We start from the raw sequence: 14,417 nt of genomic DNA, 5'->3' as shown, positions 1-14,417 counted from the left end.
AGGAAACGCGGCGTGACGATAATGCGCGGTTTTTGATTTACGATTTCTCAGCTAATATTCATCGCTTTGACAAAATTCTTGCGGGAGGAGATTGCTAATACATTGTCTTATTTGGTTACATGTACATCCATGCATCGGCGGAAGGTATTTCAGGACCCCTTTAAAGTCATTCATATTCTTTGGATGATTTACCGAAACCTGCATATTCCCGTGAACCATGCATTGTACTTGTTTATTTATGACTTCGGTATTACCGCATGGCTGCGCCAAGTTGTGTTATCTGTGCCCCGCGTGAAGCGCATGTTGCATTCTTTTTTTTATGCCGCACGGATTATCTCATTTGATAGGGAGAATGTTTCGCCATAACGCCACTAGCCTAGAAGAGTCTTCTTTTATCTACAGTGTTCTCGATATAATTCGACGGTTCGAGAAACACCCGCGCCGAAAGATAAACGCCAGCACAGCAGGCGCCGCGGCATTCGATTCGCCGACACTCGCCTGCGCATGTCACTTTGTTGACTGCTGCTTCGCCGCCTGTGTATTTCTTGAGTTGTTAGGGGAGCACGAGTTCGCTCCAATAAGCACGTTTTTCCTTCAGGCCATCCGCGTCATCTTTGGCTTCGTGACAATATTCTAGCTTTTTTGCCACATCATTCGCCCATTTGGACTGTAGGTTTGTGTCTGAGGAAGTAATGCTGGGCCCTTGACAACATGCGCAGCGTCCCCACAAGGCATTCAAAGCAGTGCGCTCATCTCTGCTCAGCAGTGGCCTGGCAGCGATATTGTAGTTGAGGTCCGTCCTGATAACTTAACCCCTTTTCTTTCATTCTTCCATTTTAGATGCGAAGCATCTCATGCTCGGGGCGGTGTCCCTCCCTCCGTTGTCGTTGTCCGCCGTCCGCACTCTACTGCGCATGCGCGTCTCTTCAGCCCCGTCAGCGTTTGGGCTGACGTCAGCGCAGTCCAGTATAAAAAGAAATAGTTAGGCGGCTCCCGGTTTCGATCCCACGACTCTCTGGCCGCAATGGGAGGTACGTGGCGCTCTTCCCACTGCACTACAAACCGAGAGAGGAGCATGTGCTACGAACGCGCCTTATGTCCTTCACTCATTCAAACTACATCAAGAAGCAACTGATACAACGAAGGCATGAACGTCAACGGAAACGACGAACTGAAAACTAATGGGAACTTCAGTCAACCCTATGGCTGCTTCGCATACTACTCAGGGTTCCCCTACGAGAAGATGGTGTAATTTTTTTAGATGCGAAGCATCTCATGGTCGGGGCTATGCCCCTCCCTTGTCGTTGTCGTTGTTGCGCCGTCCACACCCCCAGTGCGCATGCTCGGCTTGCTGAGCGCACGGTGGTGTCTTCCCCCTCAATGGCTCCTGGAGCGACAGTGTTGCCGGTGTCTTCCTGGGCCGGCACGAAACGAGCACGCTTCGCGCGCCTTCGACGTTTCATCGTCGTCGGCAGCGGCGTGCGTCGGCGAGTCTCGGCGGGCCGTGATTACCAGCAGCCCACAACCATCCCGGGAACGTGAATCGACCTCATCTTCAGCAACTTTAGGGTTCATCCACTACAACAGCCCTTGACTTTACATTTCACAGACCATAAAGCATTCATAATCAAAGCGGAACACCAGCCACAGCTCGACGTCACCTACGTTGAACATGATGATGATAATGCCTTAATAAAGACAAACCCATACCACGTACAACCTCTTTCTCTCTCTCTCTCTCTCTCTCTCTCTCTCTCTCTCTCTCTCTTTAATGCCTCTCCACTCTAACACCCCCCACCCCCTCCAATAAAATTCCACCATCTTCCTGTAGGGGAATCCTGAGTAGTATGCGAAACAGCCATGGGGTCAACGCAATTTCACATTTCGTAGTTCCGGTAAGTGAAAAGTGTGGTAGTTACCATGGAAACCAAACGGTAAATATAACCGTAGCTACGCACCTCAACCTCACGGAAACGACGAACTGAAAACTAATGGGCACTTGAATCGACCCCAAGCCTCAGGGTTCCCCTACGGGGGAAGATGGTGTAATTTTTTAAGTGCGAATGCACTTTATAAGCGACCCTGAATTCCGTTGACCGCCGTCCGTCCACATAGCAACAGCTGCGGGTGCGCGCGCTCCTCGTCTTCCTTGGCAACGGGGGGAGATGGGCGCGCGCTGCCTGGCCGCTGTAACGGCACATACCCACGTGGGGGATTTGCCAGGAATCTCCTCGTCTTCCTTGGCAACGGGGGGAGATGGGCGCGCGCTGCCTGGCCGCTGACATGGCACATACCCACGTGGGGGATTGGCCAGGAATCGGGCGTGAGAAGGGCTAATGCACCCGCTTAAAGGAGTACTGACACGAAATTTCAAAGCTGAGATCCGCTCTAGCAATCAAGTACAACGACAACACAAATAGGTGTCTGTGAATAAATGCATCTTTCTTTCTTTGTAGTTGTGTGTGTGTGTGTGATCTCTCTTTCGCGAACATTACCGAACCGCGCAAATTCAACTCCTGCATTCGCACTTTCACATTCTTCCCCTCGGGGAAATGCGGGGAAATTTTTTTCATTTTTCCGCCATCTTAATCTCTCTCATCCGCTATCCACGATCTTTCTTCCCCTTCCCCTTCCCACACACAGAATAGCTGACCAGAACTAATACCATCATACGGACCTGTGTTTTTATTTTTCATTTCAATAAAATTTCTCTAGCTTTTTTGGAGGCAGTAGTCAGCCGCTGTCGCTTTCCCGCTCTACCGCAAAGGAATAAAATTTGTGATGCCATTTTCTACTTCTCAAAATTTCAGCATTTTTTCCGCCAACGTAATCAAAAAGTACTTACTAGCATCGCCTTGCCGAAAATGCGACTTTTCTGGCCCCTTTTCAAACATGCACTTTAAGGTGGCGACGTTTTTGGCTGCTTTCGGCAATTCCCAACGACTTTTCCTTGTGCGGACCTGGCGCGGAAATGACACACGGGCGTTTTCGCATCCATCTGAAGAGCAACGAACCGCGGCGCTGGTCTCTAGCACAACGCCTTAGCCACTGAGCCACCGCGCGGGTGAGTGCTTCCGTATCCACTTTGGCTTCGCCCCTGTACTTAGCGCTTTCGTGATTGAGATTATACAGAAAACAGCCGGTTGGTAACAGTTCGAGAAAAAAAAGGTATTTCGATAAGTCGATGACTTTTTACTAGTATTTATGCTGGACAGTTGACAGCATTTCAAACATTTTCACCCCTCAAACCAATAATCTGGCTATTGAGGCCTTGAATTCTTGTTTAACAGCATTGAGTTTGTGTGCTTATGGTGCTTCTTTCTGTTCATCCTGTCCTTTTTAACGCAATTTTTCCCCATTATGTCTGACCAAATAGCCCGTCAAATTGCTTTAGTGAACTTGTATGCGGGACCGCATGGGTATAGTGCTCGGACACAATCATTTTCCGTGCGTCTCATCTGAACGTTTCCAAGCGTTCGAGTTTCCCCACCTCTAACTGTCCCGCAGTACGGCTGACTTTTCCCGCATGGACGAAGACGATGGCGAGAATTGCAATCCTTTACATTCGTTTACATGTAGCTTCCTGTCATATCCTTACAGATGACGCCGACAAGGACGCTGACTGTTTATAATTTATTCAGTGAGGTTTGTGGACGGTGATGACGCCCTCAACGACCAGATTGATCTTACTATAGGTTAACTATAGTACGTTTCACAGAACCGCTTCCGATGACGCAAAACAGTGTGCTTCACCAGAAGCTGCAGCTGTGGCGTGGCCTCATAGCGGACCCACGGGGACAGTGGAAAGCGTGGTGAAAAGTGGGATCATGAGCCAGGGCCAGGTCGACGCGCTGCCGGGCAGGACTCTCCTTCCGCAGCAAGAAGTGCCGGAACGCCGACTCGTCGTCGTAGGCCTCGCACGCCGACTCGGCGTACGAGATGAAGAACAACTGCTCTGAGGACAAGTTCTGGGCGTCGGCGAGGCGGTAGTCCGTCATGTTTCCACGCAAGGGCTGCACAGCCTGCCGGAACTCTAGGTGTGCCAAGGCCACGGCCACGTGTTCTAGTACGTCTTTCGCGACCGCCTCGGCGGGTTTGTGGACTTCCAATCCCTCCAAGGGGTCGAGAAGCGTCGGAAAGCGCGCCAGAAAACAAGCCTGCTTGCCGCGGTAGCGGGCACGCGCAAGGGGTGACCACACGGACCTGTCGTCGCTGGTCCGTCCGAGCGCTGCTTCCATCAGTGCCCTGGCTAGTCGAACGTTAAGGCGCGTATCGCGAAGGAGGGACACGTAACCCGATGTGGCCTTCGCACTCGTGCTAGGGTTGACAGCCACCAGCGGCACGTGCAGCACTCCGTCCGGACTGAGCTCGATGCGCTGAGAGAAGAGGCTGCGAGGTTGCCGTACGTCGTCGCCGTTTATAATGCGCTTTACGGAGGACACGAATTCATTTTCCACGCACCGCTGGTAAAGGCTCAGGGCGCCTGTAGTGCGCGATGGCAGAGGAGGTGGCACGCCGGGCATCGAGCCTGGAAGGAGGAGCTCGGACGGGAAAGCGAATTCCACTGTGGTCCTCTGCACCCTCTCGATCACCTTAAGCTTCATCTGGTGGTCCATCCAAGAAAGAGAACGGATGCTCTCCTCGAGACGCCGTTTCGTTTCATTGGCTTGCCTGCGCAGGTGGGTCAGGTTGAGACGGGTTTTGTACACCTTGTACCCGATTTCGAGAATTTGGCGTGGCACCGCCCTCTCAGTCATCTGGAGACATATTCTTTGCCGTTGAAGGGGTGGAACGACATCGCCCACGCTCGTTGGGGAGAACGCCCAAAGGTGATCGACTGCGTAGTAACCCAGGTAGTTGAGAGCGGACCGCAGAGGCACAACAGCCATCATCTGACTCACTTCGCTTCCATACTTGGGCGATTGCAACTTTGCGTGGACATTTTTGTTCTTCAAATCAATGAGGTCGCCGAGTGCAGCGTCAAGAAACGTGGTGAAGGGCGCCTTAGCGGCAAATGCGGGCGCAGTTTGCTTGCCGGAGTTTATGCTTGCAAGTCTGAGCACAAAATTGAGCACTTCCATCGCTTTTTTCGCTGTCTTGTTTCCATCAGGGGAAAGAAAACTAATTGATCTTTCGACTCTCTTGAGGAAGCTGGTGGTGGTGGAGTTGTCCCTGAAGTCGCGAAGGCTCAGTGGTGCCTCCGCAGGCCCCAACATGATGGTCAGAGACGGGCGGGGGCCAGGCTCCACACTCAAGCTGAGCAGTGAGGCCAGTGTGAGCAGCCGCATTAGGCGGCCCGCGGCCCGCCAGGGGTTCAGAGCAACCGGCGCCTTTTCGAATGGCCAGCCCGACAAGCCGGACGAATTGAGGACTTCTTGGAATGGAGTCGAACCAAGCTCGTTGATGGCTGCCGTATTCACGCAGCTTGTCCAGGCAGCAGTGGCGGCGTTCCTTTTGGTTTTGAACAGCTCGATATGTCTCCACACGTTGTCCTGGATGTCATTCAACGTGAGCTCGTCCGCGCTGCGCAAGGTTATAGGGGTGAGCGCCCATCGTCGCTTGCAGACGTAGTCGTAAAAACTGTCACACGGCTCTGAGGCTAGCACGTTGGACAGCCGTGTGGCTTCGCTCTTACAGTCCGACGAGTGGCAGAGCTTGTAGGCACGCATGACAAGTGCTGATGCGGCCCCCGACAGGTTGAACAACCACGGGCCGTGCATCAGTGTCCCCTCGTCTCCCTCTTCGTCGATCACCTCGCGACCCCTCCCCTCTCGGCCGGAGGCGGACTGGCTAATCAGGGCCAAAACACAGGCGACGATGCCCAAGACGAAGATCACGCTGATCGCTAGGCCACCTTGGTTAAAACTACGCTGCACAAAATTGTACGGTGCCCTCCATGAGCTGCTGTCGGGCCGCTTCACCGGAGGGCCAACCGCGGCACCGCTGTACGTAGACCCCGTTGACGAGAAGCTCGAGGGTTCCCGCTTGAAAGAGTAAAGAAGCTTAATGCTGTCGCTGCTGTTCGTGGTGGTCTCAGCTCTAGGCGGGCCAGTTTGCTGTTTTCCCAGGAGGGGCGCAGACGCCTGGTAAGATGTCGGTACGGCCGCTGTGGGGGCCGGAAGCTTTGGCTCCTTCCCTACTTCAATTGTGAGCGAGCGCTGTTTCGTGGGTGGCTGCCGGGTGTGCGAAGAGTGCGGTCTCAGCTCCGGCAAAAACGGTGACAAGCCTGCTGTAGGAGACGGCCCCATGCTTGGTAACATATGTGGCGGGACGGGTGGCGGCATTAATTGTGGCCGGAGTGGTGGCATCAGCGGTGGAATAGCGCGAGGTGAGGTCATTGTTGGCGGCAGCATGTTAGTTGTGGGGGACGGCAGCTCGGGCCCCTTTCCTACCTCAATTGTGACCGAGCGCTGTTTAGTGGGTGGCCGCCTGGTCTGCGACTGCTGCATCATCTGAGGCACTCCGAGAGCCGGCTGCACCGTGAACGAAGAGTGCGCCCGAAGCTGCGGCAAAAACGGCGACAAGCCTGCTGTAGGAGATGGCCCCATGCTTGGTAACATAGGTGGCGGCATTAATTGTGGCCGGAGGGGTGGCATCGGCGGTGGAAGAGCGGGAGGCAAGGGCATTGTTGGCGGCAGCATGTTAGTTGTAATCGCCAAAGAAACGGGAGGAGCGCCTTCGGTGGGAGGGAGTGGCGCACACGGAATGTCGCCCATTACAGGCGGTCCATAGCGGGGCGGAACGCGCTCAAAAGAACGTGCTTGGGGCGGCCGACCGAATAACATAGGACTGTACATGTCCAGTGGCGGGACTTTAAGCATAGAGGAGCCGAGCCTCCCCGTAATCTCGCGATCCATTCGGCAGGGCAGCAGCTTGTCGCGGCGGTAACGCCGCCGCCTGCGGCGGCGCCGTCTGCTCGAGCGTCGCGACCCGGACGCCGGGCTTCCCGAAGACGAGCGCGAGCAGTGGCACCTGTTCCTCGATGACCGGGAAGAGTGCGACGAGCGCCTAGAGCCCGACCGACGTCGCCTTCTCTCGTCCGACCGCGATCGACGCCGTGGCTCGTCATCGTAATCGTCGTCTCGCACACATCGCCTTGACGATCGCCGAGAAAGAATCAACGGGGTTTTGATGATGACAGGCCTCTGTGCTGCAACGGGAGGCGTAATCGGTCCCCCGCAGTTGGTGCATAGGGAAGAAGTCCGCTTCACTGGCCTGTCCCAAACCTCGGGAGGAGGTTCCGGCTGGCGCATCATCTGTCTGGACCAAGACCTGGACCGAACATTCTGAGGGGGCATTTGGGGCAGCGGGGCCATCTGGCAGCTTTTCTGCGAACCACTGCTGCCTGAGCTGGCGGCATTTCCAAGGACCACGTGTGTGACGATGCGGTATTTCTTAACGCTTCCGCTGCTGCTGCCTGAACCTTCGGAACTGGAGCGTCGGCGGTGGCGCCTGCTGTGCCGCGGCCCTTCGTTCGGCGGAGGAAGGTAGGCCTCGCGCTGGATGCGGCTTCGCATGCTCCTCAGCAAGTCGTCCGTCTGGGTCGACCTCGTGCTTGGTGTAGAAGCCAGGCCTACCTTCGTGGCGGGCAGGGACGTCTGAGATGTTGGTGGAGCTTGCGACACCGTGGGGCTAGATGAGGCCGCTGATGTGGCAGTACTATCGGGGCTTTGGGATTTCTTCTTCTTTTTCTTTTTCTTCTTCTTCTTAGACTTTTTCTTCTTTCTCTTCTTCTTCTTCTTCTTTGACTTTTTCTTCTTCTTCTTCCTTTTAGACTTCTTCTTCTTCTTCCTTTTCTTCTTGCTTTTCTTTTTCTTCTTCCTCTTTTTCTTTTTCTTTTTCTTGGCGTCATCTTCCACGACATAGGCGGCAACTGTTGTGCGTAGTGGGTCCCCAGCGCTTAGTGCAGCCTCCTTCGCGTCAGAGAAGCCTATGTCGCCCGTGACACGGCCGACTGCCCCCACCGACCCCGAGGTAAGTTTCTCCGCGTTTCGGGCCTGATTACTATCCTGCGCTCTTTCTTCATGAACCCTATGGTGTACGCGTTGCTCGTCTTCAATCCTCTGACGCGGAGCCCCTTCTGTACTTTCTGTTCGCTCTCTACGGCTCTTCCGGATGACCTCTCCTTCCAAGACACCTGCGGGTTCACCTATGGCAGCTGCGTCCATGGGCCTCTGATGGATATTGCGGTTCGAAACCGAGTTCAAGGCTCGACGTCTTGCTTCGGTTGCAGGCAGGGACGGTACACCAAAGACTGAAAGCATCGTGGCAGACTTTTTCTTTCTTGAGTCTGTAGACACACCCGGAGACCTGCTGCTATTTTTAGGTGAAACTTCACTGTCTTCGCTTTCGCTGCTCTCCTTGACTGCGTGATGCTTTTTCATGTGGTGGCGCCTGTGACTTCTGTCTGAAGCCATTTCACTGCTTGTGGGACGTTCGTGCGGTGGATCGGAGATACACGGCGAGCTGACCAGATTATGCACAGCAGCAGGACTTGACCTCCCGAAATGCTGCACCCGCCCGTCACCTTCCGAGGGCAGTTTCTGGGTGGGCACGACCTCTGCTCGACCCCAGGAAGAATCGTCGCACTCGTGACCTGGGATCGAACGAAATACATGGTGCGCTTTCAGATTTATTTATTTTATTTAGAAAATACTGCAGGCTAAGAATAGCCAAGGCAGGAGTCGGGGTGGTACAATACGAAAACGTGACCAAAAAAGGAAACAATACAGGTGGCACGAACTAACAGGGAAATATACAACATATTACGGTACAAGAGCTAAGTAACTTCAAAAAAATTTTCAATACACCTTAACACGTGGGATTGTGGGAATCTACTGAAGTCACGTTAGCAGTGTTACTTTGTTGCAGCTTTAGGGCAATGCATTTCCCTAAAGCTGCGTTACGTTATCATGGTAACGTAAAATGACGTTACCATGGCACGTTTACCATGGTACGTTTACCATGATAACGTTTTACGTTACCATTGTAACGTAAAATGACGTTACTATGGTACGTTTACCATGAAGTTACCATGTTAACAAGTAACATTTTACGTTACCATGGTAACGTAAAATGAACCTGCAACGTCGTCGTTTTTTCACCGATGTAGCGTTCAAGGACAGGCGGACGGCAGGATGGACGTATGGACAGATGGACGGCGCAGCCACCACATGTAGAAATGAACGCAGACAATCTAATGCATTATTTCGGAATGTGGCGCTAAATCTTACGCGCACTGCTTCAGATAAGCGTTCGCCAGCCGTTCGAGAAGCCAACCTTAAAAGTTTACTGACACAAAATTTTGAAGGCGAGATAACTTCGGAGATAGATTGGTGTGAACTACGGAGATAGGTGTGAACACACATCATCTGCAAAATATCAGCGCAGAATACAGCCTATAACATATTTAAAATCAATTTTAAATTGCGCGAAACGCAACCGAGCAGCCAGCAGAGGACCTCACGCAATCGAAATTCCCTGGATATTTTGTAAATAAACAACATCCAAACACGTCAAGAGTTTGTGTTTGCCGCTTCCGCACTGCCGGCGTTTTTCGCCGGCTCACCGCTCCAATCGGAGGGCAGAGGAGCGGAGCTTCTGCTCTCAAGAACGAACGACCCGATCGTTGGCGGCGGAGGCACCGTGATTTCGCCGGCTCATCGGGCAGCTGGCCGCGACAAAAGTTCTACAGCGATTCCAGGCACTCTATTTTATTACTTTTTATTTACATTGGACGCGAAAACGCGCCGGAGACACGAAAAGTCCACTGGGCGAGCCGCACTGTCGCTGTGCAGGCGGTGGCCACGGCCGCGAAGTGGCGCAGGCCGGCGGAGGTAGCTCGAGTGATAGCTTGTTACCGCTGCACGAAATTCGACCCAAGTCCCAACCATGGCAGCTTATATGAGAAAGGAGTTAATGATGCGATGGCGGGTTGCATTAAAAATTGTCATCTGCACCGCTTACGAGAGCGGCAATCGAATATCCGCCGCAGTGCTAAGCCGAACACATCTGTAGGCGGACCTGTATACGCAGACCGGCCGGCTGCTTCCAGCGCGCTTCTTGCCACCCACTGTCTCGAGCGTCGCGCGTCGTTCTCTAGCCGCGGCAGCATTTGCACTCGCAGCGCCTGCGTCAAGCGGCTTACGAGATCAGTACGTGGGGCCACTCGCAGAAAGTGCCGGCGACGCGGATTAGACAGCGCTACGGCAGCTCTGCTCTGATATCCGTCCGACGGTAACGTGGTCAGCTTTGTTCACACAAAATCCATTGTTTCGCGGCACCCGCTGAAACCGAAACTGTGACTGGCCGCATCGAAAATGCCTCTAATTAAACAACCGTCGCACGCTGAAGCAAATGAGGTTTCTACAGGTGATAAGTAGGCCACTAGCTACTTATCGCAACAACAACAAAAAAAAAATAACAAGATGCAAAATTTTTGTGTTAGTGCCCCTTTAAGCTTTTGATGCCAGCTACGCGGCGGCGTCTATGTATGACGGTCTGTGCTGTCTGCCATAATGCTTCCTGCGCTACCTGTCAAAAGCAATGCGAAGCACCTACCTCGCAAGAAAAGCCGCCTTAACTATGCCTGACCTTTGAACCAAGGCCACCTATCGCATACGAACCAAGTGATCGAGTTTTCTGAAAAACCCTCATAAGCGCTGAGCGCGACTCTAATATGCGAAAAAAGACGACAACCCCCCCCCCCCCCCCCCTCTCCGCAACATTGATAAATTTTCGCCATACCAATCATTTTGCATCAAAACAATCCGGGCACATGCGGAGAACGCTACGGATTGCGCATAATTAAACAGGACATATACACTGGTTTTCACAGGCGGTGATGCTTTTCAGCACAGTGCAATGCCGAATATTTAAGAACTATTCAAACCACTGTTCCTGCAGCGCTTTGTCGTGCTCTACAAAAATCCCTCCACCTCAGGCGTTCGGGGTTGCGCGGCGTTTTCGATATCCACCGTAGGTTGCGGGAGAACACCGCTAGGTGTCACATGTGCCCCTCATGTTCTTCCCACCTTTTGCCCTCTGAGAGCGGAAATTTCGGTCCCAGCAAACATGTCTTATTCTCTTTGTCTTATTACCCGAAAAACCGTAGTTTCTCGGCCACAAATAGGCTTTCCTTTGAAGACTGTTTTTTTAGTATTGAATACTTTGTGAATATTTTACATTCAATACTGTTTTAGACAATACTGTTTTTAGGCCCCTTTCGCGATGTCTTTTGTTTTTATTGTTTTTTTTTAATCATGCAATAGAAATGCCACAGCGCCTTTTTTGGTGTTTGTTACCATGCTTTCCTTCTTCGAGCTCTTTTTTACTTGTATTATTTTGTATAATGTGAACTGCAATGATGTGGCTGTGTGTCGTATGCAGCGAACCTACGGGCCCAGTCAGGCGATCACATGCGCCGCCTTTCGCCCATGAGCCGCTGCATGGTGCTGTACTGTGTTGTTAAATAAATACATAAATAAAAACAACCGAGCGTCCCCGAGAACTAGGCCTCAGTGTGGTTTCGGCTACGCCTAGGCGCGCTCTATTGATGCTAATCCCGATTATGTGAATACAGCTGCTTCGGGACTGGAAGGAAACGACCGAAGATGTGCGTACGACGGGGGTATGCAGTTCCATCGGATGGCAGCGTAGGTAAACCGCCGAGCCGAGCAACAGCAACACAAGTTCGAAATATGACCCAAAAAACTAAGACCACAAGTGTTTGTTACACAAAGAACAAGCACTCGACTTACAAAATGAAGGAAGCTCACACTAAGGCGTTAAGACTTGAAGGCACTGAAGCCATTAACCTTCACGACCATCACGACGGTTTAAGTCCACGATTGCAGTCGATTCGCTTCTTCTTAACTGCCGCAACGACCTCGTTTACTCCATCATTGTTGCTATAACGGCGAAGAAGAAGCAAATCGCCCGCAGGTGCAACGTGTACCCTATCACGTGTTCTGCGTCGACCAGGTGGCGTGATTCCTCTCCCCACAGTCACCGCCGAGTGAGTAAGCCGTTTGACAATCGTGTACTGATTCACAGTCGTAGCCGAGTGGGTAAGACGACGGACTCTAAATCTGTTGATCTACCAGACACAGGTTTAAATCCTGCCGGCGCCGGTGAATTATTTTCTCTACACTGTTATACCGAGTTTTGTGAAACGCCGTAATCAACGAATTGCTAAACAGCCTCTCTGTTAAAATGGTCTATGCCGCTGAGAGTAAACAGATCATCAGTACATCCCCTTCGGACAGCCCTGAGCAATGTATAAGCCGTAAAGTAGCACAAAGTACTGCATGGCAAACAACAGCGAAACAACAAAGACCTATAGAAGGACACCAGACATGCTCGCTTCTTGGACTTTTGAAACCCCCACGGTAGTAGTAGTAAATACTTTTACTCGGCTGAAACTATACAGCCCGAGCATGTCGACCGCCTGGGCGACCAGACGGCACTGTTCTTCCCACTGTTCTTCGCCTTGAATCGAAAGGGAATTGGAGGCATAGAAGCTCGATAGCTAAGCCGCAGGGCAGTATAAAAGGAAATGGGGTAAATACAGCGTAAGCAGCGGGACATTTGGTACAGAAGGGAATATTACACTCAGTTCGATGCGCGCCACGTTGCACTCCAAAGGTATATACATAAACCATATGGGGCACTAATAAAAAGGCGATTTAATAATAAGTCCTCCATGGCAAACGTACGTATACTATAGATGTGTATGAGCGGACATGAGTCCTTGGAAAAAATACTGATGTGCATCTGACAAGACCAAAGCCGAAGCTTTACAATTTTTTTGTCGGGCCACTCGCGGCAGCGCGATGCGGAAATTTTTGTCTATCTTTTGTTTTTGTTCTTTTTTATTTTTCCTCTCTGATACAGCGTTTGGAAGCGGATTTTTTTTTTTCGTGTCGAATACGGCCTGAATTTTTATTTTAAAAAAGCGGCATTATTTTTCTTCGCGTATTTTTGTTGGGCTGCATCTAATCTCACGGCAGCCGTGAGAATTACCTCCGGAAAATTCTCACGGCAGTTTTGATAACAGCTGGCTGGCCTAAAATTTGCTTAATAATATCCCGTCCCAAACATAAACTACGCTACCGAATTTAACCTAACCGAACGTATCATAACCTGCCCAAATCCAACCCTACTGCAACAAACTTAACCTAACCCAGCCCAACGACACAGAACACAACTTATATAAAACCTATTCCACCCCACTCACCACCATAATGAAAAAAAAAGCCTTAACAAAACAAAACTTCAAACATTCCGAACGCTAAAAAAAAAAAAAACAACTTCCCCAGAATCGGACTTTATGCTTAGCCCTTTCGTTTAAAAACAAGTGCTATATCACAGCGCCACAGGCGCAGCTGTAGGAACGAGTTTTTTAGGGAATGTTTGTCACAGAGAATCTGCAAGTGGCGTGTGTATCCAATCAGAGGCGACTGCCGTGAGAAATTTCTGACAATAATTCTCATGGTTGCCGGGATTCCAGACACTATACCTTTGTTCGGACTTAACTCTGCCCAAGGCTGCCTGCGCACTAAGCAAATTAGGCATAATTTAGCCGTTCCACCAGAAGCAGTAGATTTAACAAAAAAAGGCTGGAATTGATGAAAGAGACATAGATGGCGCTAGTCATGTTTTTGCTTTAGGAAAAACCACTACATCACAATATAAGCGCGTACCCGAACCATCAAAACGTATACGAGCCAAATAATGTGGTGTAAAATAAGGCACAAACACTGCACGCGTCCGGCCCCTGGTCCCTACTACCCTAATCGACAGTTTTACGTTGGTCTTCTCTGCATCAGGCGATACCGAGGACTGAACCCAGTTGCTCGAATTCATTCGATGGGCACAGTGGGCTAAGAAAGAAACCGCACTGAGAAAGTTGGCTTTCCAAACCACATGCAAAAAACATCCCTGGTTCAGACACAATGCTCACCCTCTCACCAATTCAGCCTGTGACCCATAATTAACACTCGAAAAAGGCACAACACCCCCTTCCTACATGAACAACGCTAGGACACCACGCTTCGGACAAAGATTATGCAGTGCGCGTATTTGTTTCAAGTGCAGAGCACTTTATGGGCTCGTCTTGACGTCTTGGCTCGCTAACGGTCGATGCGACTGCCGGAAACAGGCGTCGCGCAGCGAGATAAAGGACCCAGGTATAAGAGGACTGTGATTTGGGCGAGTTGGTGAATGTTCGTGATTGACAATCCAGTGCGCGAAAACACGGCACAAAAAAGAACGAGAGTTAGACGCTGCAGCGCTGTCCTGTCTAACTCTCGCTCTTTTTTGTGCCGTGTTTTCGCGCGCTGGATTGTCAATCATGACCCAGGTATAGCCTTCTGTACCGGGGTCAGGGAGTCACGCTGAGGCTTCTAAAACCACGC

At 51.4% G+C, this 14,417-nt stretch overlaps 1 protein-coding gene across 1 annotated transcript; it reads right to left on the bottom strand.

The window, feature by feature from the left end:
* Positions 1-3,618: 3,618 nt before the first annotated feature.
* Positions 3,619-8,711, bottom strand: LOC144169574 (uncharacterized). Its single transcript, XM_077698808.1, has one exon. The coding sequence runs from the start codon at positions 8,415-8,417 to the stop codon at positions 3,750-3,752; it is 4,668 nt and encodes a 1,555-aa protein (XP_077554934.1). The 5' UTR covers positions 8,418-8,711; the 3' UTR covers positions 3,619-3,749.
* Positions 8,712-14,417: the final 5,706 nt, after the last annotated feature.

The sequence above is a fragment of the Haemaphysalis longicornis genome, unplaced genomic scaffold, assembly GCF_048455015.1.
Source record: "Haemaphysalis longicornis isolate Haplotype H1 unplaced genomic scaffold, Haemaphysalis longicornis Haplotype H1 scaffold_2, whole genome shotgun sequence".
Taxonomy (NCBI): domain Eukaryota; kingdom Metazoa; phylum Arthropoda; class Arachnida; order Ixodida; family Ixodidae; genus Haemaphysalis; species Haemaphysalis longicornis.
The sequence above is the reverse complement of the archived record's forward strand: the minus strand, read 5'-3'. Positions and strand labels throughout refer to the sequence as shown.

Excerpts from the sequence above, each read along its gene's own strand:
- LOC144169574 (XM_077698808.1), bottom strand. The coding sequence starts at position 8,417 with ATGGCTTCAGACAGAAGTCACAGGCGCCACCACATGAAAAAGCATCAC.